This window comes from Schistocerca cancellata, chromosome 8, assembly GCF_023864275.1.
Source record: "Schistocerca cancellata isolate TAMUIC-IGC-003103 chromosome 8, iqSchCanc2.1, whole genome shotgun sequence".
NCBI lineage: Eukaryota > Metazoa > Arthropoda > Insecta > Orthoptera > Acrididae > Schistocerca > Schistocerca cancellata.
The window spans coordinates 76,690,505-76,711,407 of record NC_064633.1 but is presented as its reverse complement, the minus strand read 5'-3'; the positions used below and the strand labels follow the sequence as shown (position 1 = coordinate 76,711,407).

The following is a 20,903-nucleotide window of genomic DNA, read 5'->3' as shown; positions in this document are numbered from 1 at the left end:
GGTTCCACTAGTTTCCGATGAAGGAAGACTGGGTGATAGTGGTTGGAGCTTGAAATCTCCACAAAATAGAGTCCCAAGGTGTTGGAGATAGCAATGGGGTCCACTACGACATCATTTGCTATGGTCAGGCTAGGAATTGGGGAAAGGACCTCGGTCCCAGAGAGCAGGAACACTGTCGCCAAAACCTCTGCGTCAGTAAATAAATAAATAAATTAAAAAAAAAAAAAAAAAAAAAAAAAAAAGTGAAAGACGAGCTTTTTTCTCCGCCCCGAGTTTCGACCACTGCATTTTCATACATTATCCAACGAAGCAAATACAAATTCCGTATTGTTCATCTTCGAATGTAGCACAATTTAAATGTACTACTAAAATCCGACTGGCAAGACTGTTTGGGATGTTTGTCAATATGGCCAACTCTACGTTCTGAATTTTTTCCTACCTGTGAGAATAGATGGTTGCTAATAGGAACCTGATGAAATGTGAATCACATGCAGTATTCTCTTCACCATAAGAATAATACGAATATAAACATTTTGCCATGTATTCTTTCGTGTTTGCTGCTATCTCATTTAAATCCTGTCTGCCTAATAAACTACGAAACTTGAGTGAGACAATAGCAAACGCGGAAGAATATACGTATCGTATCATGTTTATATTCGTATTATTCTTATGCCTAATAGTGATACAGTCAGAAATGAAGCACGGCAACTGACTAGATTTTTAAATCTAAGATGACTCTAATTTCTGCGCAGAATTTGATGTACTAAAGAAGCAGGCGCAAAGATTTTCAAACGAAGAAAAATTTTCGCCTAACTCTCGTTCAGAACATGTTGTATCATACGCAGTCTATTATTTGGTTCTTGTTGATCATTAGCAAAGAAAGCAGCAGTGTAAGTAACAACAAATAGCAGTCTCTTGCCATTGTTTCGCTAATGAGACGATTCCTCTCTTATTGTTTTAATTGTAAGCGGCAGTAGCGCGCACAAAAGCAAGCCATGCCGCGAGCAGCGAGAGGCCGTAAACACGCACAATCAGAATGCGACAAACAATGCATGACACTGTACAGTAATGCATTTTCAGCTTAGAGTGACTGACGTAAACACCGATAACAAAGAAAACGGCACTTATCAGATCAAAGCAAAATAAGCAATCGATTCAAACCAGACGAAGCACGTGAAAAAGGAAGGGTACCTGTATAAATACGGACGGAGAGCCTGACTACCTGGTAAAGCTTAACTGCTGAGCTTACGACTCGAACCAAACTACTGTAGCTGTATCGTCATTCATTCGACCTAAATTGTGTCTCATATTACAATGGACCGACTTTGTTTCGATTTGGAGGTGCGGCCTAAAACTTTTCTCTCCCCTTGAATTTCGAGTCTCAAATTTCAGGTGCGGCTTAGATTCGGGAATTTTTTTTTTCCTTTATTTCGAATCTCATTTTTCAGGTGCGGCTTAGATTCGAGTGCGGCTTAGATTCGAGTAAATACGGTAAGCGAAATCCAGACAGCTTTTTTGCTATTCCGAAGAATGCGAAGACACTGTGCACACAACTGTTTATAACGAATACAATTTGCATCATAAGATGATGGTTAAAAATTTGGAGAGTATGTCTCCATGCACAAATTACCTGGGCACCATAAATGGGGAAAAGGTGTTCATCAAAGGTCACCAGGGAGGAGTAAAGCCTCTGGTCAGCCTTAGAAAGCTGCCATTTGGGTTTGCATGTAAGTGGGTTAGGAGTCGGCAAACGGACAGCACACGGGAGACGGCCACTCGAGTATGTATCAGAGAGAATGGCCACTCGAGACAATGGGCAAACAGGGCAGGTCAGTGCAGTGCAGGAGGAGAGGTCCAAACGGGAATAGGTGTACATGGAGTCTGGTAGGAACGTGGGTGCTCCAGTGTTAAGGCAGACGACATTGAGTTGATGGAGCTGGTCACCGAAGAGGGCACCTCTCTGACATTTTCTGGGAGAGGCCCAAAGGGTATGGCGTGCATTAGTCACCGAGCAGCAAAGAGGGATGAGGGAGTTGCTCAATAAGCTGAAAGAAGTCTGCAGTGGTGACACAGAATGAAGGAGGGATGTAAACAGTACAAAGGCAAAAGGTGAAGTGAGGAACGGAAATGTGGACTGCAACAGCTTGCAACCGGATGTTCAGGGAGACTGCTTGACTATGAACGGCATCCCGGATGAGCAGTACGACTCCATGAGACGGAACACCATCCTCGGGGAGAAGGACATAGTAGGTCAGAAAGAAATGTGGGACGTCAAAGTGGTCATGAGGATGCAATTGTGTTTCCTGGAGGCAGAGAACAAGTGGATACTGCAATTCCAAGAGCAGCCGTAATTCCTCTTCCTCGGATCTATGGCCGCAAACTTTCCACTGGAGAAGAGTCACGATGGGAAAAGGGCAGAAGAGCAAAAATGAAAGGGTGTCACCTACGCGGCTGCCAAATGCCAGCCTTCGAAGACACTCTACTACAGTGCGCAGAGGCTGGAGGATCTTACTCCACGAGATCTACAGAGGTGTCGCCATTCTCCCTCAGTCCGTCTGCAGATCCAGGGCAGAAAAATGGTTGATGGTGTGCACCGGCGACACAGAGATTGGTGAAAGTATCGTGGCGACACCACTGAAGAGGATCTCCAAGTCGGCGAAGGAGGAGACTGTTGGCTTCGTTTGACTTCTTGGAGCCTTTGCGAATGGCAGGTGACTATTCAGATGTTTGTTGGCTGAAGGGATGTAAAAAGTTTTGCAGGAGTATTCCTTCTGTTCTTTCCGGCCTGATCATAATGTAGAAGGTGATTTTGCCATGTGATGCGAAAATTTGGTGGCTTGTTGCACAGCTGTAGGAGAAGGATATGGGGATACTATTATGATACTGGGAGATTTTACAACCACGGTGCTGAATTTGAGGTCACTTGTCTGCATTGCCATGTTCTTTGTGGAGTGAGATGTAGTACGAACAGTACTGTAAGTGCGGGCTGGTAAAACGCAGGGTTTCTGATTAGCCAACAACTTTTGAGCGACAGGGTAAAGCACTTTTTCCTTCACCCGGATCTCCTGGACAGCCTGCTCATCAAGATACATGGGACAATCTCAGGAGGAAACTACATGGTTGCCATTGCAATCGATACGGTGGAGAGAAGGAGGGGGACAATCACTCTCATGAGCATCCCTACCAAAGGTTACACATTTGGCCAGGTGTTGACACGACATTTGAGTGTGGTTGTAATGACAAGGGTAGCAGCGCATTGGGTTCTGAATGTACAGTCAGACTATGATAACTTCTTAGTCTTGATCTTTGATAGAAGCACTACTCTATCAAATGTCAGAAAAAAAGTGCATGTGGGCACTAAGGATGCATTTACCTTATTCATTACCCAATGGCCCGCTATGACATTCTGACCACGGAGGTAAGTTTGGATTTCTGTCTCAGTCATACCATCGAGCAGCCTAGTGTAAATAACATCACACAAAGAATTTAGTGTCGATGAGACTGGAAACGAACAGGAGAACTGTGGAGGAGTGAAGCTGCAAGTAGTTATTGTGCTTGAGAATCACAGGTAGTCTCAAAAAGCAACAAGCCATTGTGTAAATGAGAGTAGGATTTCACAGCACCAGCAACTGCATAAACACCTTTCTGAATAATAAAGGGATTAACCGTACCAAAAGACTGACTGTCTTCAGTACGTGAAACTACAAGGAACCAAGGTGCAGCTGGGAGGGCCTTTGAATCATTAGCTTCATTCCGTTTACATTCAGTAGATGTAGACTGAGAATATGATGTTTGGCTCATTGCGAGAAAATCCTACATGATCACCTGCATCTCCGATGGTGCACTCCTTCCAACTGGGGGAATCCCCTCATAGGGGGCTCACCCACCTTAGGTGATTGTTCACACCTCAGGTCACAACTCTTGAACACCTGACAGAAGGACCAATTGGCAATTTGGGAAGGCAACAGCTCAGCCAATCACCCTCCCTGGGCCTGGTCTGTACCAGGGGGTGGGAACTACACATTACCCAGTCACCTGTTACGCATCAGATGTGTGCCTCAGACTTCAGGAGCACACGGGGAGAAAGAAGAAAAAGGGGAACCTCAAACGCCAAAGCAGAGGAATGACAGGAGAAGGGAAACGAAGAAAGAAACAAAGAACGTGAATATAGTGGAGGGACTGTTCCGATGTCAGGTTACTGGAAATGCATAACACATTCTCAAAAATATCGCAAACTTACTCCCTAAGGGAGGGGGGAAAAGTATAGCAAGGGGACAGCAATGCAGCATGTAAGGGAAAAGATGCTACAAAGGCAGGGGGCCTGTGGTAGCCAGTGGCAGTGTGGCGAGCCCCTTGGGGAGGGACTGCATTTATGGTGTCCATGGGATTTTTGCTGAGTGCTGCTGTTGATAATGGATACTGTGGTGAATGATGGGAAGTACAGCTAGCTGACTTGTAGGTTTGTATGATTCATAAATAAAGTTAGCTTTCTTTTTTCACTCATAGCAATTTAAGCCGAGCTATTAGGTGCCACCCTAACCATAACCTCAACCTCAGAAATCGCAGTATTTTACATAAAAAAGCCGAATATTTGTGACAAACAAGTTATGAATTTCATTACCACTAATTTCACTAGCAACAATTTAAGTTGTGCTACTAGCTGCCACTCTAGTCATAAAAGTGGAAAAAGGACATATTCGGAATAAAATATTTGTGATGACAACCAAAATTATAAACGTATATTTTGTGCCAACCTAACTAGAAATTTGGAAATTGTAACATATTCTAGAAAAAAACATTATTAGCCAGAGCAATACAGACTGGTTACTGCATAGGCTATCATCACTCAATTCGCTAGGACCAACAACAATTAACAACCAATAACAGAATGCAACAAATGAGCTGCAGATATGACAACTGCACTTTTAAACTGGAGGAGGAGAAACAAGGAGGACAAATCAGAGAAAGATGGAAGTGAGCCATCGAAAAGTGTTGCAGAATGTAGGAATAAAGAGCACTCAGAAAATGTGGAGAGAGGGGGAAGAAGGCAAGTGTAGTGCAAAGAATTAAAGGGCAGCTAGTACTTACCCCAGGTTTCCAGAACAGAAAGTTTATCACATATCTGGTCGGAGTATTTATTTAGATGGATAAGTGCTTCTTCCAGTGCTCCTGACTCTTGGATAACCATGTTCTGATACAGGAGCAATTCACTATGCTCGTAGTCATATGAACTTTTTTGCTAGATAGAGAAACAAGGAGATTATATGATATGTCTTCTTCTTTATTTGTAACAAATTAATCAATTTACACTCCACTCTCTCCTACAGAAAACTGTTGTGATAGTCTACAGCTACATACTTACCAGTTGTGTCTTACGAAATGTTTCCAATATGTTCTGAGCCATTTCATAATCTTTAAGCAAATGGTACGCCATCCCAAAGCCAATCCAAGAGGCACGTTGCGTTGGACGAAGCATAAAAAGTTGGTATCTGGTGTCCTACACACAGACAATTTATATGAAAACAATAAAAAAATTCTTAAATATAAGTAATATCTACTCATAATGATGAAACCTACTCGATAACCTTCAAGGTCTCGCATCTGAATCTGTAACAGAGACAAATCCCGAAGAATTTGAATATTATCTTTCTCCCACTTAAGTGCATTTCTGTAACATTTGATTGCTTCATCATATTTCTTGTCTGAACGTTGAAGTAGCCCATAAACGTGCCAGCAAACGTGGGATCTTAAGTCATTCCGTAAACCTCTTCTAACATATTCATATGCTTCTTCTTTCCGACCTAAGCAGTTTAATGTTAATCCTTTCATAGCAAGAGTCTCTGCAGAATATAAAAAATTGTTATTAAAAATGGGCAAAAATTAAATCAATACAAAATCATGACACAAAATGGTAATTAGCGCCATGAAATAATAGATATAATAACCAACCACTCAGACAGAGACTAAAACAGAGTGAAATGTAAGTTGCTAAAATAACTGTCATGACTTACAACTATTCCCAATAGCTACCTGAAAAGCCAAATCTCCATTAGCAATATATTCCATGCAGTCTCGTTAATGTAATAGTTGAAAATTAAATCCTTTACATATGTTTAGATGTGAAACCTATACTACTGCAGCTGACAAAAAGTAAGTGGTCACACCATTTATCATTCTTAAACAAATTTACTGTTTTTCTTTGCTTACGGATACCCATGGGAGATAACATACCAATGAAAATTGTTTTATATTGCATGTCTTGGTCTGAAACGATATCACCGTAATCGAACTGGTGTTGTGAGGGCAAACAACCATACTCACAAATGTTTGAAAATATTTTATAATATCCTAGGCATTTTGAATGCAACACTCACTTTTTAGACTTATTGCATATAGTAGAAATATTCATTCCACTCATTATTTTTACTCACCCCCATGTTCTGCAAACTTTGGGTTGGTAAGAATCTGCTTCGCAAATTTCAACCCATTTTTGTACTGTTTTTGTTCATAGCATTTCTGTAAACATAAGAAAAATTCAGTTGTGGATGCATAACATTTCATGTGTCATTAAAACTACTGACTGTATTGCAAAATTAGCACACACCACATGCTATAAATGGATTTGCATCGAAGAATGGTGACTGATAATCTTGTGTTTACATTTGTACATTTCTATTTACAACTATCCATTTACGAATCAAATACGGGCAATATTTTTTTTCTTTGAAATGGTTCTCTACCAAGGCATTTTCGTGCACTGACATCATGCTGTATCCAAATATCTGGATCCAAAATTTAATCGAGATGTAGAGGATGACTATGATGGAAAGTGCTGAGGTTAGGGTACATAATCACATACACAATACCACAACACTACCGGACTGAATGGCAAATCATCAATGAAAACGCGCCTAGTTTGTTTGTCTGAGTGTATAGAAGGTGCTGCAAAGGCGCTTTTGTAATACATATCTTGTAACATACATTAAAATGAAAAATCTAATATCCTCACAACAAAATGAAACCACAGCACACACGAGTATAAAGCTACATTATTCACGGGAGAGAAACAGACTTACCAGAATTCGTTTGAATAAAGCATTTTCTTTGGGAGGTAAGGGATTACTTGAAGGCATTTCCAACTTCTCTCTAAACCCGGTAAATATATTTTTCTCGCCAAAACCTCGTGGCTCAAATCCAAGATGGCGTTTGCGGTCACGTGACTTCAAATCTGAAAGTGCGAGCGAAAAATCAAAGCATCTGAACATGGCATGGGACTTTTGCTCTTATACACATGTTCTTTATTAAGCCAAACCCTTCCCGTGTTACAAGCTTACTGTTATATGTCGTGAATTTACACAGGAGACGTCTTATGCCAGTGTGTAAAGTCTATGCTTTTTCTTTCTCTCTTTATCGACCAATATCCAGTTTGCTTTCTGCACCAACTAGTATGGAAGTGGTGTGTATCTTGTGAAATGCGTATGCCCTGTGATGTCTGAAATTGTATTCGTATGCAAACACAGTTTGTTGTATTTTCAAGCAAGAGTACTGTATCCACGAACTGCTCATCGATAGTGCCTCGTTAATGTACAGGAGACTTGAGATTGTCAAGTTATCATGGCGTAACGTGAAGCTGTTAGTTTTTAATAGTCAATAAGTGTAACAAGAAGTTTTTTGTGGCAGTGATACGTGTGTGTGTGTGTGTTCTGAACATAGGCCGAAATTTGCGTGATCTGATAAGAGCAGACGTAGTCAGTACACAACATTAACGTGGCTTGCTTCAGTACCTGGTATTAATTGTGTCTTAACTGCAGACCTTGGAACTGATAACTCATTTCCTTAAATTAACCTCGCCGTATATGTAAATATAAAATTTTGTCGCCGACGTAACCGATATTAAGCGCGTTTGGAGACTTATTTTAGAAGCAATATAAAGTGAATGACAGCACGCAGCAAGGATTTTAAGCATTAAGTGTCACCTGTGCCAACCGCTTTAAACAGTTGCGAATTTAATTCGCAGTAATTTAGTGTTTAGCACACGAAGTTAAACGAGGCTTTCTTTCTATCAAAGGTGACCATTTGTTTCATTAACAGATTTGTAGTTTTCCTTAAATTGTTTACAGCAACGAAAGTAATGAACTTGTCACATTTTTCTGAGGGCTGCTTGAAACACATTAAATCTCAACATGGATTATTTTTGTGTAGTATCTAAAGTCTGTCATTCAACATCCTCTGCTACGTAAAGGTTGCCTGTAGACTTTGCCGTCCATTATGGCCTTCATTGATAAAACGCCCATGAGCCTCATGCACATTTTCCCCTGTCATTTACTCACCTCCTACAAGCTCTCATCTTAACTTCAACACCATTTAATCCCCAGATACATTCGCTTGTTTCCTTGTCTGTCCTAGTAATTCCCAACACACATCCCTCTGTGCTCACTGTCAAGTTTTGGATAGTCTCATCTAATGACCACATCTCACCACTAAAACTTAAAACTAATGAGGCACACCAGTTACAAACTTTGTTTCAGTTTTGAAATCCCTTTAGTTTATAATTATTTAAAGCTCTAGATTATTACAATCTACCTACTTTGGCCAGCAGAACATCCTTTACTGAAAATGATTGTAACTTTTGTTATTGACTATTTACATTTTTTATTTGTGCATGTTCTGTATCTTCTGGATGCACACAGAATTTTGTAGGGTAAGGGGTCCTAAATATATCACAAAATGTGTTTTCATTTTGTAAAGAAAAGAAAGACAATATTAGCTGCTTTAAAATGGCATTGTGTTTAATTCTTTAGAGCTGCAAATCTAAATCAAAAATAAATAAAACACTGTATCATTGTTTTGGACTGAAAATCTTAAATATGATACGACTGGTTCAAAATATGATGCACATGAGATATTCCTAAGTACAATGAAGATATGAGACTGAGGTCTTAAAAATGATATAGAGCATACAAAAAATGATACTTAAGTATAACTGGGAGTTTTCTTTCACAGATTTTTTAAGGATATTTATGGCATGAAATGAACGTTGGTGTCAACTACAAAAACTTCTTTATTTGTTTCTTCTATTTTTGACATCATTAAGTTAAGCTACAATGAGTAGAAACTGTTTACAATTATACTTGATATATTGACACTGATACAAAAATAACAAATGCACAAAAGAGAGTCACTGTCCTTTTTTTTTTTTTTTTTTTTTTTTTTTTTTTTTTTTTTTTTTTTATGAACATCAACAGGACCGTTAAACCCAAAACAGATTCCTTGTCTGATATTTCCAAAACCAGCAGCAATATGAAGAATTGCCAATTTCCCTATCACATCACTCTTACTAATCAGAAATGTCTTATTCATTTAATTTAGAAACTGTTTTGTCCTTGTCTACAGACTCTAGGGCCATAACTTCAAGATTATTTTCTAATACTAACAAAGAGATAGAGGGGCTGGCCAGTACTTACCTCAGCTCAGTACAGCCGATAGATACACATAAAACAGAACCGAAAATTACATTCCTAGCTTTCGGAACAGATGTTCCTTCATCAGGGAGGAGAGAGGGGAAAGAAAGGGAAGAAGGGAAAGGAGATTCAGTTACTCACAACCCAGGCTATGAAGCAACAGGGAAAGGAAAATTGAAAGTGGTGGAAGAGCCCTGCCTGCAGCTGACACACAAGCAAGCACTGTTGTATTGTCTTTTCCAGAACCCTGAATATCCCAGAAAAACTTCTAACCAATACCTCCAACAGCTCGTATCCTGGAAGGATCAGCTGAAAAGTATGTCTCATCCAAATTCCATATATTGGCTGGTTTATCTTTGATATCCAGCTCTTCCCATATTGCTTCTAATTTATCATAGAAATCATAAATAATAGCTTTTCTACAATTCATTTCAAGAGCTTCCAGCTTCTCCAGTGTTAATGAATTTCGCCAACAGAAATGTCTGAACCACTTTGAACCAGGTTTTCGATTTAAAATGAGTGGTAAAACCATTTTGTTCCACAAAGTCTTGAACAACCAGCAACGCTTCAGCTCTGGTCATTGGAAATCCCTATTTAGCAAGTGTCTTCAAGTGATTAGATAAAGGTATTTCTTGATCTGCTGTTAACTCTGTTTTCCTACCTTGCACACCTGAGTGAGTACCACGTACCCTTCTGTGCAGGAACATTTTATCCATTTTATATTTCAGTGCTACCTGCCGGAGTGAAGCTCCATCTTTCACCTCGTTTATAGCTGAAGAAATATCTTCTTTACTATATGGTCTTCCTTTTTTCTTATATGAAGGTGCCATACTGTTCCTGTCATGACCCAAAATATTCCAATTTAATATTATATAATATTGGCATAAAATAAATTTAAGAACAGTTGGGGCCTATTTTAGATGAAACCTATACTTAGGCCTACCTGTAAGAGAGACCTGAGAGGAATAGCAACACACCACTAACTCAAAACTGTAGCACAGTCTGTATCCCTGCTGCTGCTTTTGCTGCACTGATGTCAACAATAGCATGAAATATATCACAACTGCTGCATCATTGCCCTAACAACAATAGCAAGAAATACAGCACAATAACTGCTGCATTATTGCAAATTGCAGCAAGTAACACCCATTTCAGTGAACTGAATGGCATGATTTTTAGGAAATGCTGTATCATATTTAGGGATAATATTGGCCGTTTATTAACCAACTCCATATAATAAATGTGAAGGTAATGAATAATCCACCAGACAGACCACATCTTTCTGTCTATGTAATCCAAATTTGGTGGGTTCAGAATCAATATTTCCAAGATTGTGGCAAATGATGTAGAACTGTCACATTTATTTTCGATTTGAAAAATGGTGACTGGCTAAATTATTTTTTACGTCACTGCTGAGTTTAAACTGGAAAAGCAAAATATAACTGGCCATTCACAAAGAACAGCAGCATAAATGATAGTAGGAACATTTGTGATAAGTACAGTTTTCTTATGAATAGACTGGATGTACCATTTTTTTTGGAAAATTTTTGCTGTATCAGTTTTAGGACACCTTACCTAAGAGATGTGATGCAAGTATGTCCTGGTATCTTAAGTTACTACTGTAACTTTTATTAATATTATTAATAACCTTTTCAGTCAATTTTGTATGTCAGCTGTTTATGCTCCAGATACTAAAATCTGTTTTAAAGACAGGTCTCACATTAAAACAGAATCAGGACTACATAAGCATGCAACTTTTTCCATTTAGGTTTGGAACATACTCAGTTCCCAAAAAATCCTTGCAACTTTTATAATGGCTTATGCATATACAGTTGGTTTCTTGGTAAAAAGTGTCTACAAGTGATAATTCCGACTGCAACCAGAAATAGACCCAGTGTAACAAAGAGGTGGTAAATTATTGCAGTAAACAAACAGTGGGGCACAGCCATAATTTAAATGCCTAAAATATTTTTTTCTAATATTTCTAGCATGTATTTTTAATTAAAATTATCTCAAGCCCACCAAAGATACTCAACATTAAAAGAAGTAAAATAAATATACAGGGAGTCCCAAGAGGAATGGTCAGTATTCAGTGGTGTGATAGGAACAATCATTGAAAGAAGAAGAAAAATAGTGAACATGTGCTTTTAACCCACTGACTGTTACACACTTGGTTATGGATGTTTCACTGCCAGGCGAGGCATGCCACATTTGGCGTGAGGGTCTGCTATGGCACGGCCAACCACCTGGTGTCAGGAATACCTTAAGATATATGAGCACTTAATGTTCTGTCATATCCCTGAATATTGACCATTGTTCTTGGAACACACTGTACTACTAAAATTTGTTTCACAACTAGTAGGCAGACATTTTAATCTGTCAGTTTTAAGTATGTGTTTGGGGGGATTTGTTTTGAACTATGGTTGAATGAGATACCAGTAGAGGTCAGTTCCTAACTACCATATTTACGACACTGTCAACCTCAGAAAACAACTTGCTGGAGCGGTTAACAAACGCTGTGTGTTGTGCACTGCTCATTTTCTTATTTTGAAATGAGGGAGGAGACTATCCCTGGTCTATGAGGGTGTTTGAATACAACCCCTACAATATCAGAAGGCATCAGCAAGTCAGTTCTGCTTTTGTCAGCCCTGAGGGACGGAGGTTGGGCTTGCACTGCTCCTTTCTCGTAGTCCTAAGTTCTCGTTTGTTCATGCTCGAGGCCAACTGTGATGTTTCAGTGTCAACACACTTCCTAGTTCTGTTTTGGTTTTTAAATACACGTGGTAAAGGAGCAATATCCTATTGACAGTGATATTAAGCAATGGGGATTGACTTTGATGTACAGTATGTAGTAATAAATGAAAAGCACCAGTTTGCTTTTGTTCTACAATATTACTTTTATTGTTAACCGGTTTTCGGCTTACAAGGCCATCTTCAGACATTTACTGAATTTCTGCTGTCGTGCCAAAATGTTGTGAAAAATATTTAGGAACAAAACAATTTTAAATTAAAGAGTGTGGTGTAATGAAGCGAAAAATAAGACATATTATTCAAAATAACTTTATTTCAGTAATTTAGAAATATTTGCAATATAAACATTGTTTCATCCAGCTGCAGTTCGGCCATACTGAGCTTATTCAGCATCATCCTGACTTTCTCTACCAGGCTGCGTTCAGGTGGTGTCAACATTTCTTCAATCTGAAAATAAATAAAAACTGTCAGAGCACTCCTGTATTTAGGTAATCTTAAAGCCAAATACCATGAAAAAACAAATTATTCTCCTAAGCTGTCTCTCATACATTTACAATATAGTGCTCTTAACTATCATTTTACACGCTTTAACATTAGGATAATTATATTTGTGAACCAAATCAGTTTAATATAGTACTGCAAATTAATGATAATTGTTAATACAATCAAAGAAAATTAGATTCTGGCAGCTACATCCTTCTTAATTTACACCTTAGCTCATTCTACGTCCTTGAAAGTTCGGTACTCTAAATGACAGGCAGACTTTCAACACAGGGTGGTAGCTGGATGGATGGATGGATGGATGGATGGATGGGACATTCCATATCAGAAATTATTATGGGATTAAATATTCAGGGATACACAGTGTCAAAAGTATGCAACAAAATACCAACTTTCATGCATTACTTATCATCATGGATAACACACCAGTGGCATTTGCACAGAGTTGTCAGTGTTAACAGACAAGCAACATTGTGTTAAACAACCACAGAAATCAATGTGGGATGTACGATGAATGTATCAGTTAGGAGAGCACAGTGAAATTGGCATTAATGGGTTGTGGCAGCACACAGCCAAAACGAGTACCTTTGCTAACAGCAAAAAATCACCTGCAGTGCCTCTCCCGGGTTTCTGATCACATCAGTTCGACCCTCGATGACCAAAATACTGTGGCCTGGTCAGATGAGTCCTAATTTCAGTTAGAAAGAGCTGATGATAGGGCTCAAGAATGGAGCGGACCCCAATAAGCCATTGACCCAGGTTATCAACAAGGCTATGCAAGCTCGTGATGGCTCCATAATGGTGTGGGCTGTTTTTACACAGAATAGAATGGGTCCTCTGGTTCAACTGAACTGGTCAGTGACTAGAAATGGTTATGTTTGGCTACTTGGGCTCCATTTGCAGACTTTCATGGATTTTTTATGGATGACAATGTGCCATGTCACTGGGCCACAATTGTACATGACTGGTTTGAAGAACATTTTGGACAATTCGAGCAAACGATTTGGCCACCCAGATCGCCCAAAATGAATCCCATCAAATAACTACGGGACGTAATTGAGAGATAAAATCGTGCTCCAGCGACACTTTCGCCGTTACGAATGGCTATAGAGGCAGCATCACTCAAAGTTTCTGTCGGGAGCTTCCAAAGACTTGTTTAGTCCATGCCATGTCGAGCTGTTGCACTACGCATGGCAAAAGGAGGTGTATCCCATGACTTGTCACCTCAGTGTGTTTTTGTGAATGGGTGCCTGGATCTCTACAGATTATTTTAAGATTCATCCCAATGTATATTAATGTAAATAAATCAGTCCTTTACATTAAAGCTAGTTTGAACACTATAGTGTTAGGCCCCCCTGCGGGTTCGGGGGTTAGAATAGGCCCGCGGTATTCCTGCCTGTCGCAAGAGGCGACTAAAAGGAGTCTCACATGTTTTGGCCTTATGTGATGGTCCCCTCTCGGGTTTGACCTCCATCTTTCTAAATTATTCCGAAGAGCGAGCCAATTGGGGAAGGTTGCCTTACATGGTGCACTGTATCCGTCGTGCACTTAGACCTTTAGCCGGCTTTCACGTCGTTGCAATGGTGTCCCGCTCGTTTTCGATCTTTAGGGCGGGGATACGTCCCTGGGTGCGATTACTACGCTGCCCTCTGCAGTGTTTCTTTTAACTGCGACGACGACCTTGGACAGTTTTGCACCTAAGATCCAGCACGGTAGCCAGTCCGTTGTGGTGGGGCCGCCATGTACCCTCTTGGTTGTAGCCCCCTGACAACACAGGGATCGCTCTACTGATGCCTGCACCGTTAACTCCCCACGTATGCCAAGGAGTAGATGCCTATCCTCCTGGGGTATCAGGACTCCCGGCAACGGCCATCCTGCCAGGTGGCCTTTGCTGTGGCTGGGTGGCGCCCGTGGGGAGGGCCCTTGGTCGGAGTAGGTGGCATCAGGGCGGATGACCCGCAATGAAGCGTGGTACATCATCTCTCGCTGGCGGCCAGCCGCCAGCAGTCTCTAAGCGTTCTCGGGCTCAATTTAATGCTCAGAAGTACGATCCGAAAACATTCCCCTCCCTGGCCACGCTGTGGGAAGAGCGTAAGTCCCAGGATGGAGGTAACAGTTATTCGCCCCGATTCTTAGTTTGCACGAGAGCTGATGGGGAGTCTTTTCTCTCCACAAAGCCTCAGTTCTTCGTCGAGCATTTAGAGGACAAGTTTGGGGAGGTGGAGGGCTTGTCTAAAATGCGCTCTGGCTCAGTACTGATACAAACGGCATCCTCCGCCCAGTCACGCAGGTTACTTGCTTGTGACAAGTTGGGGGATGTTAACGTTACTATTACTCCCCATAAGAGTTTAAATATGGTCCAGGGTGTTATTTTCCATAGGGACCTCCTTTTGCAGTCTGATGACGAGCTGCGCGCCAACTTAGAACGTAGAGGTGTTCATTTCGTCCGGTGCGTTCATCGGGGTCCGAGGGACAATCAGGTTGCTACCGGTGCCTTCATCTTGGCCTTCGAGGGTGATACGTTACCGGAAAAGGTCAAGGTGATGGTCTACCGATGTGACGTCAAGCCCTATATCCCTCCCCCGATGCGGTGCTTCAAGTGCTGGAAGTTCGGCCATATGTCTTCCCGCTGCACTTCCAGCCTCACATGTCGAGATTGCGGACGCCCATCTCATCCCGATACTCCATGTGCCCCGCCTCCCATCTGTGTCAACTGCGGGGAGCACCATTCACCTTGCTCGCCAGACTGCAGAATATTCCAGAAAGAGCGCAAAATCATGGAATATAAGACCCTGGACCGACTGACTTATACTGAGGCCAAACGGAAATACGACCGATTACATCCAGTGAGAATGACAATTTCCTACGCCGCTGCTACAACACCTGTGCTAGCCCCATCAGTTTCGCGCCTTCCGGCTGGATCGACGAGTGGTACAACTCCTCCTGCCCCCTTGCCAGTGGGGGGCTCTACCCACCGGATTGCTCCTGTGCCACCTACCTCAGGAGCAACACCATCCCCCCATCGGGGACGTCGGTCCCCGCTTCTAAGCCGGAGAAGTGTCCAACTTCTTCGGCTTCTCACGCTCGCAAGGGGTCCCTTGGGTCCCTCCCTTCCCAGGTCTCCACCGGCGGGAAGGCTGACGATCGACAGTGGCGTAAGTGCCCACAATCTGCAGGTCGAAGGGCTTCCCGATCCTCCTCAGTCCTGGAGACTGAATCGGTGAAGCCCTCCCAGCCAGTTAAACCCAAGGAGCAGCGTGAGAAATCAAAGAAGAGCAGCTCTAAGCCCAAGGAACGCGCGGTGGTAGCCACCCCATCGCAACCTTCTAGCTTTGCGTCTGCGGACGAGGTGGAGATTCTGGCGTCCGCTGAGGACCTCGATCTCGCCGGTCCCTCAGACGCCGTGAATAGCAATAGCACTAGCACGGGTGCTCAATCGGAGGCAGCAGGTGACCCAGCGGCGTAATCTGCCGTCCCAGTCCCGGCACGCCTTTCTCAGCCATGGACAAAACCATCCTCCAGTGGAACTGCAGCGGTTTCTTCCACCATCTAGCTGAGCTCCGCCAACTTCTCAGCCTTCACCCTTTCCTCTGCATTGCTCTGCATGAAACTTGGTTTCCAGCAATGCGCACCCCCGCCCTCCGTGGCTATCGGGGTTATTATAAGAACCGAGCAGCTTATGAAAGGGTGTCTGGTGGCGTCTGCATCTATGTCCTCAACTCTCTTCACAGCGAGTCTGTCCCTCTACAAACAGCTTTAGAGGCTGTTGCTGTTAGGGTGTGGACGCCGCAGGCTCTTACCATCTGCAGTCTTTACCTTCCACCGGAGGGTGATGTCGCGCAGCATGTCCTGGCTGCGCTGATAGCCCAATTGCCGCCACCTTTCTTATTACTGGGCGACTTTAACGCCCATAACCCTCTGTGGGGTGGGTCAGTGGCAACAGGTCGAGGCGCCACCGTTGAGCATTTATTGTCGCAACTCGATCTCTCGATTTTGAATGGTGGTGCCTCCACACACTTCAGTGTGGCGCATGGCACCTACTCCGCCATTGACCTTTCAATCTGTAGCCCTAGCCTCTTCCCATCTGTCCACTGGAGTGTGCATGACGACCTGTGTGGTAGTGACCACTTTCCGATTTTTCTGTCACTACCACAGCGTCACTCTTCTGGGCGCCCTAGCAGATGGGCTATGAATAAGGCTGACTGGGACTTGTTCTCCTCCACTGCCGCTATTGAGCCTCTCTCAACTGATGCCATTGATGCGGTGGTTACATCGGTCACCGCCGGCATCGTCACTGCCGCCGAGTCTGCCATTCCCCGTTCTTCTGGGTCCCCTCGGCGGAGGGCTGTGCCTTGGTGGTCGCCTGAGATCGCTGAAGCAATTAAAGATCGCCGGCGGGCGCTCCAGCGTCACAAGCGACATCCCTCCATGGACCACCTTATCGCCTTCAAACGGCTGCGTGCGCGGGCCCGCCTCCTTATCCGCCAAGGCAAGAAAGAGTGCTGGGAGCGGTATGTGTCCACCATTGGACTCCATGTCACTCCATCGCAGGTCTGGGCCAAAATTTGACGGGTCTTCGGCTATCGGACCCCTGCCAGCGTCCCTGCGCTCTCACTGAATGGAGCAGTTTGTACTGACTCCGACGTCATTGCAAACCGCTTAGCAGAGCATTTTGCTATGAGTTCCGCTTCTGCGAATTACCCCCAGGCCTTCCGCTCCATTAAAGAGCGGATGGAACGTCGGAGCCTTTCTTTTCGCACCAACGCTTCTGAACCCTACAACGCTCCATTCAGTGAGTGGGAATTTCAGAGTGCCCTTGCCGCTTGCCCTGATACCGCTCCCGGGCCAGATCGCATCCACTGTCAGATGCTGAAACACCTTTCAGTGGACTGCAAGCGACGCCTCCTCGACCTTTACAACCGTCTCTGGGTCGAGGGTGAGTTTCCGTCGCAATGGCGGGAAAGTATTGTCATCCCCATTTTGAAACCTGGAAAGAACCCCCTGGAGGTGGACAGCTACCGTCCCATTAGTCTCACCAACGTTCTTTGCAAGTTGCTTGAACGGATGGTGAGCCGGCGCTTAAATTGGGTGCTTGAGTCTCAGGGCCTTCTGGCTCCGTCTCAGGGTGGGTTCCGTAAAGGCCGCTCCGCCACCGACAATCTGGTGAGCCTTGAGTCGGCCATCCGTACAGCCTTTGCCCGCCGTCAGCACCTGGTCGCTGTCTTTTTCGACATGCGGAAGGCGTACGATACGACATGGCGTCATCACATCCTTTCTACGCTTCATGGATGGGGTCTTCGGGGCCCTCTGCCGATCTTTATCAGAAATTTTCTGTCGTATCGTACCTTCCGCGTGCAAGTCGCGGCCTCGTATAGTTCCTCCCTCGTCCAGGAGAACGGGGTACCCCAGGGCTCTGTCCTCAGTGTCTGCCTGTTTTTAATTGCAATAAACGGTCTCGCTGCGGCAGTAGGAAATTCTGTCTCCGCTTCCCCGTATGCTGACGACTTCTGTCTTTACTATAGTTCTATTAGCATTGCAGCAGCTGAACGTCAGCTACAGGGCGTAATCCGCAAGGCGCAGTCTTGGGCTGTAGCGCGTGGTTTTCAGTTTTCGGCTGCCAAGACCCGCGTTATGCATTTCTGCCGGCGCCGAACGGTCCATCCTGAGCCGCGGCTTTATCTTGCCGACTAACTTCTTGCTGTGGTGGAGACCCACAGGTTTTTGGGTGTCCTTTTTGATGCCCGGTTGACTTGGCTGCCTCATATCCGGCAGCTTAAACAAGCGTGTTGGCGGCATCTCAACGCCCTGCGTTGTTTGAGCCACACCCGCTGGGGCGCCGACCGATCTACCCTGTTGCGGCTCTACCAGGCGTTAATCCAGTCTCGCCTGGATTATGGGTGCCTAGCTTATGGCTCAGCATCCCCATCTGCGTTGCGGGTGCTGGACCCAATTCTCCACAGCGGGATACGCCTTGCCACTGGTGCTTTCCGCACCAGCCCTGTGGACAGCGTCCTAGTGGAGGCAGGTGTACCTCCACTGCGGTTCCGACGCCAATGTTTGCTGGCCGCTTATGCTGCCCATGTTTTTAGCTTACCCGGGCATCCAAATTATCGTGTCCTGTTCCCGCAGTCAGTCATCCATCTGCCAGACCGTCGGCCCCGGTCGGGTTGTCCGATCGCCGTACGCATCAAGGAGCTTCTCTGCGGGCTTGGGTTTTTCCCAGTTCCACCTCCTTTCCGGGCGCCTCTGCGTACACCCCCGTGGTGTGTTCCTCGCCCTTGCCTTCGGCTCGACTTGGCACAGGGCTCGAAGGACTCGGTCCCTCCAGAGGCCTTCCGCCACCGCTTTTATTCCATCCTGGCCACGTATCAGGGCTCTGGAATTGTGTACACCGACGGTTCGATGGTTGCTGGTCGTGTCGGGTATGCGCTAACTCTAGGGGACCATTCCGAACAACGGTCCTTGGCGGCTGGCTGCAGCGTTTACACTGCTGAGCTAGTCGCCATCTTTCATGCCCTAGAGTATATCCGCTCCTGCTCAGGTGAGTCCCTCGTTATCTGTAGCGATTCCCTGAGCGGTTTACGAGCTCTCGACCAGTGTTTTCCTCGTTCTCGTCTGGTGATGGCTATCCATGAGTCCCTGCATACTCTAGCGCGTTGCGGCCGCTCTGTGGTCTTTGTGTGGACCCCCGGTCATGTCGGTATCCCGGGCAATGAACATGTTGACCGCCTGGCGAAAGAGGCCACGAGTAAACAGTCTCTGGACGTTGGCCTCCCAGAGACTGATTTGCGGGCAGTCCTCCGCCGAAACGTTTTTGCGCTTTGGGACGCTGAATGGCGCAATCGGATCATGCCCAATAAACTCCGTGCCATCAAGGAGACGACGACTGTGTGGCCATCAAGGAGACGACGACTGTGTGGCCATCAAGGAGACGACGACTGTGTGGCGGTCATCCCTGCGAGCCAACCGCAGGGACTCTGTCGTCCTTTGTCGGCTCCGCATTGGCCACTCCCACCTGACACACAGTTATTTACTGCGCCGGGAGGACCCTCCTGTATGTCGCTGCGGGGCGGCTTTGACAGTGGCCCACATTTTGTTGGCCTGCCCCCTTTTAGCTGTGGTCAGGCAGACATTTGCGCTGCCTGATATGCTCCCTGCCCCCTTATGTGATGACCCTGGTATGGCTGACTTAGTTTTCCGTTTTATTCGGGCAGGGGGGTTTTTATTATTTACTCTGAGTGTTTGTTCTGTTCGTTTGTGTTGATTCTGGCCATTGGCCTACGATTTTACGCTGAGTTTTTAATGTGTTCTCGGTGGTTGGCTTTTCCTTTTTATCTCTATGGTCGGCCAACCACTGTCACACTGTGTGATTTTAATTTGTTTCGTCTGATCTCTGTAGGGGTATTTCTTGTCCTGTGTCGTCTGACGTCTTTCCTGTTGTTCGTTTTTTATTCTCTTTGGGTGGTTTTACTTTTTTGGAAAAAGGGACCGATGACCGTCGCAGTCTGGTCCCTTTCATCCCCCCCAAACCAACCAACCTATAGTGTTAGGGAGGTACAGGCCCTGTTGGTGATGTTATAACTGGCCTTTTGTTGACATGAAAGCCTATTCACCTGCTCATTTGTGTGAAGTCTGTAATTTAAAAAAAATCCCAACAGTAATACTAAAATACTAGTTTCTCAGCAAGAAATGAAATAATACTCTTTAACAATTCTAAGGGTTGCTTTCTACTATCCCCTCAACAAATATTGACTTGTCACTTTAGCTGCACGTACTACTTTTCTTACCTTCTTACATCATCTGTTGTTTAGTCTCTAAATCATAAAAGGCCTACATATAATTCTGAATACTGAAACTTATGTCTTTGAGCTGTTGGGAGAATAACACTGAAAATGGAGCTTGCATTTTTTTAAAAAAATATGGCATGAATGTGTGAATTGTGTTACAATTCAAGGTCTTGTACGTACCTCGGCTAACTGTTCTGGAGTTGCTCCCTGCTCACGCAAGTTCTGTGTTATGGAGGCAATACGCTGCTGCTTCTCAATAAGTCTACGATTCTCATTCTTTTCATGTTCCCTACGTATCATTGCATTGTATGTGGCATGGTAGCACACTTCCAGCATCATTCTTGCCACCTGAAAATTTAAAGAATATAATCTTTCTAAAATAAGGATTATTACAAATTTGTAA

The 20,903-nt window shown here is 44.1% G+C and overlaps 2 protein-coding genes and 1 pseudogene across 3 annotated transcripts in view; all 3 read right to left on the bottom strand.

Moving 5' to 3' along the window:
* LOC126094750 (N-alpha-acetyltransferase 15, NatA auxiliary subunit) overlaps positions 1-9,120 on the bottom strand; it is a 283,050-nt gene extending 273,930 nt beyond the window's left edge. The window contains exons 1-6 of the mRNA XM_049909300.1: positions 7,335-9,120; positions 7,077-7,228; positions 6,432-6,516; positions 5,578-5,840; positions 5,363-5,497; positions 5,089-5,239 (exon numbers count right to left, since the gene is read on the bottom strand). Coding sequence (XP_049765257.1) covers positions 5,089-5,239; positions 5,363-5,497; positions 5,578-5,840; positions 6,432-6,516; positions 7,077-7,133 — 691 coding nt within the window. The 5' untranslated portion in view covers positions 7,134-7,228; positions 7,335-9,120. The remainder of the gene's footprint in view (positions 1-5,088; positions 5,240-5,362; positions 5,498-5,577; positions 5,841-6,431; positions 6,517-7,076; positions 7,229-7,334) is intronic.
* Positions 9,121-9,636: 516 nt separating this feature from the next.
* On the bottom strand, positions 9,637-12,359 carry LOC126095113 (uncharacterized; annotated as a pseudogene).
* Positions 12,360-12,505: 146 nt separating this feature from the next.
* The window catches only part of LOC126095112 (DNA-directed RNA polymerase III subunit RPC3), a 116,263-nt gene continuing 107,865 nt past the window's right edge, over positions 12,506-20,903 (bottom strand). For both annotated transcript variants that reach the window (XM_049909821.1, XM_049909820.1), the window contains exons 8-9: positions 20,681-20,848; positions 12,506-12,659 (exon numbers count right to left, since the gene is read on the bottom strand). In XM_049909821.1, coding sequence (XP_049765778.1) covers positions 12,528-12,659; positions 20,681-20,848 — 300 coding nt within the window. In that variant the 3' untranslated portion in view covers positions 12,506-12,527. The remainder of the gene's footprint in view (positions 12,660-20,680; positions 20,849-20,903) is intronic.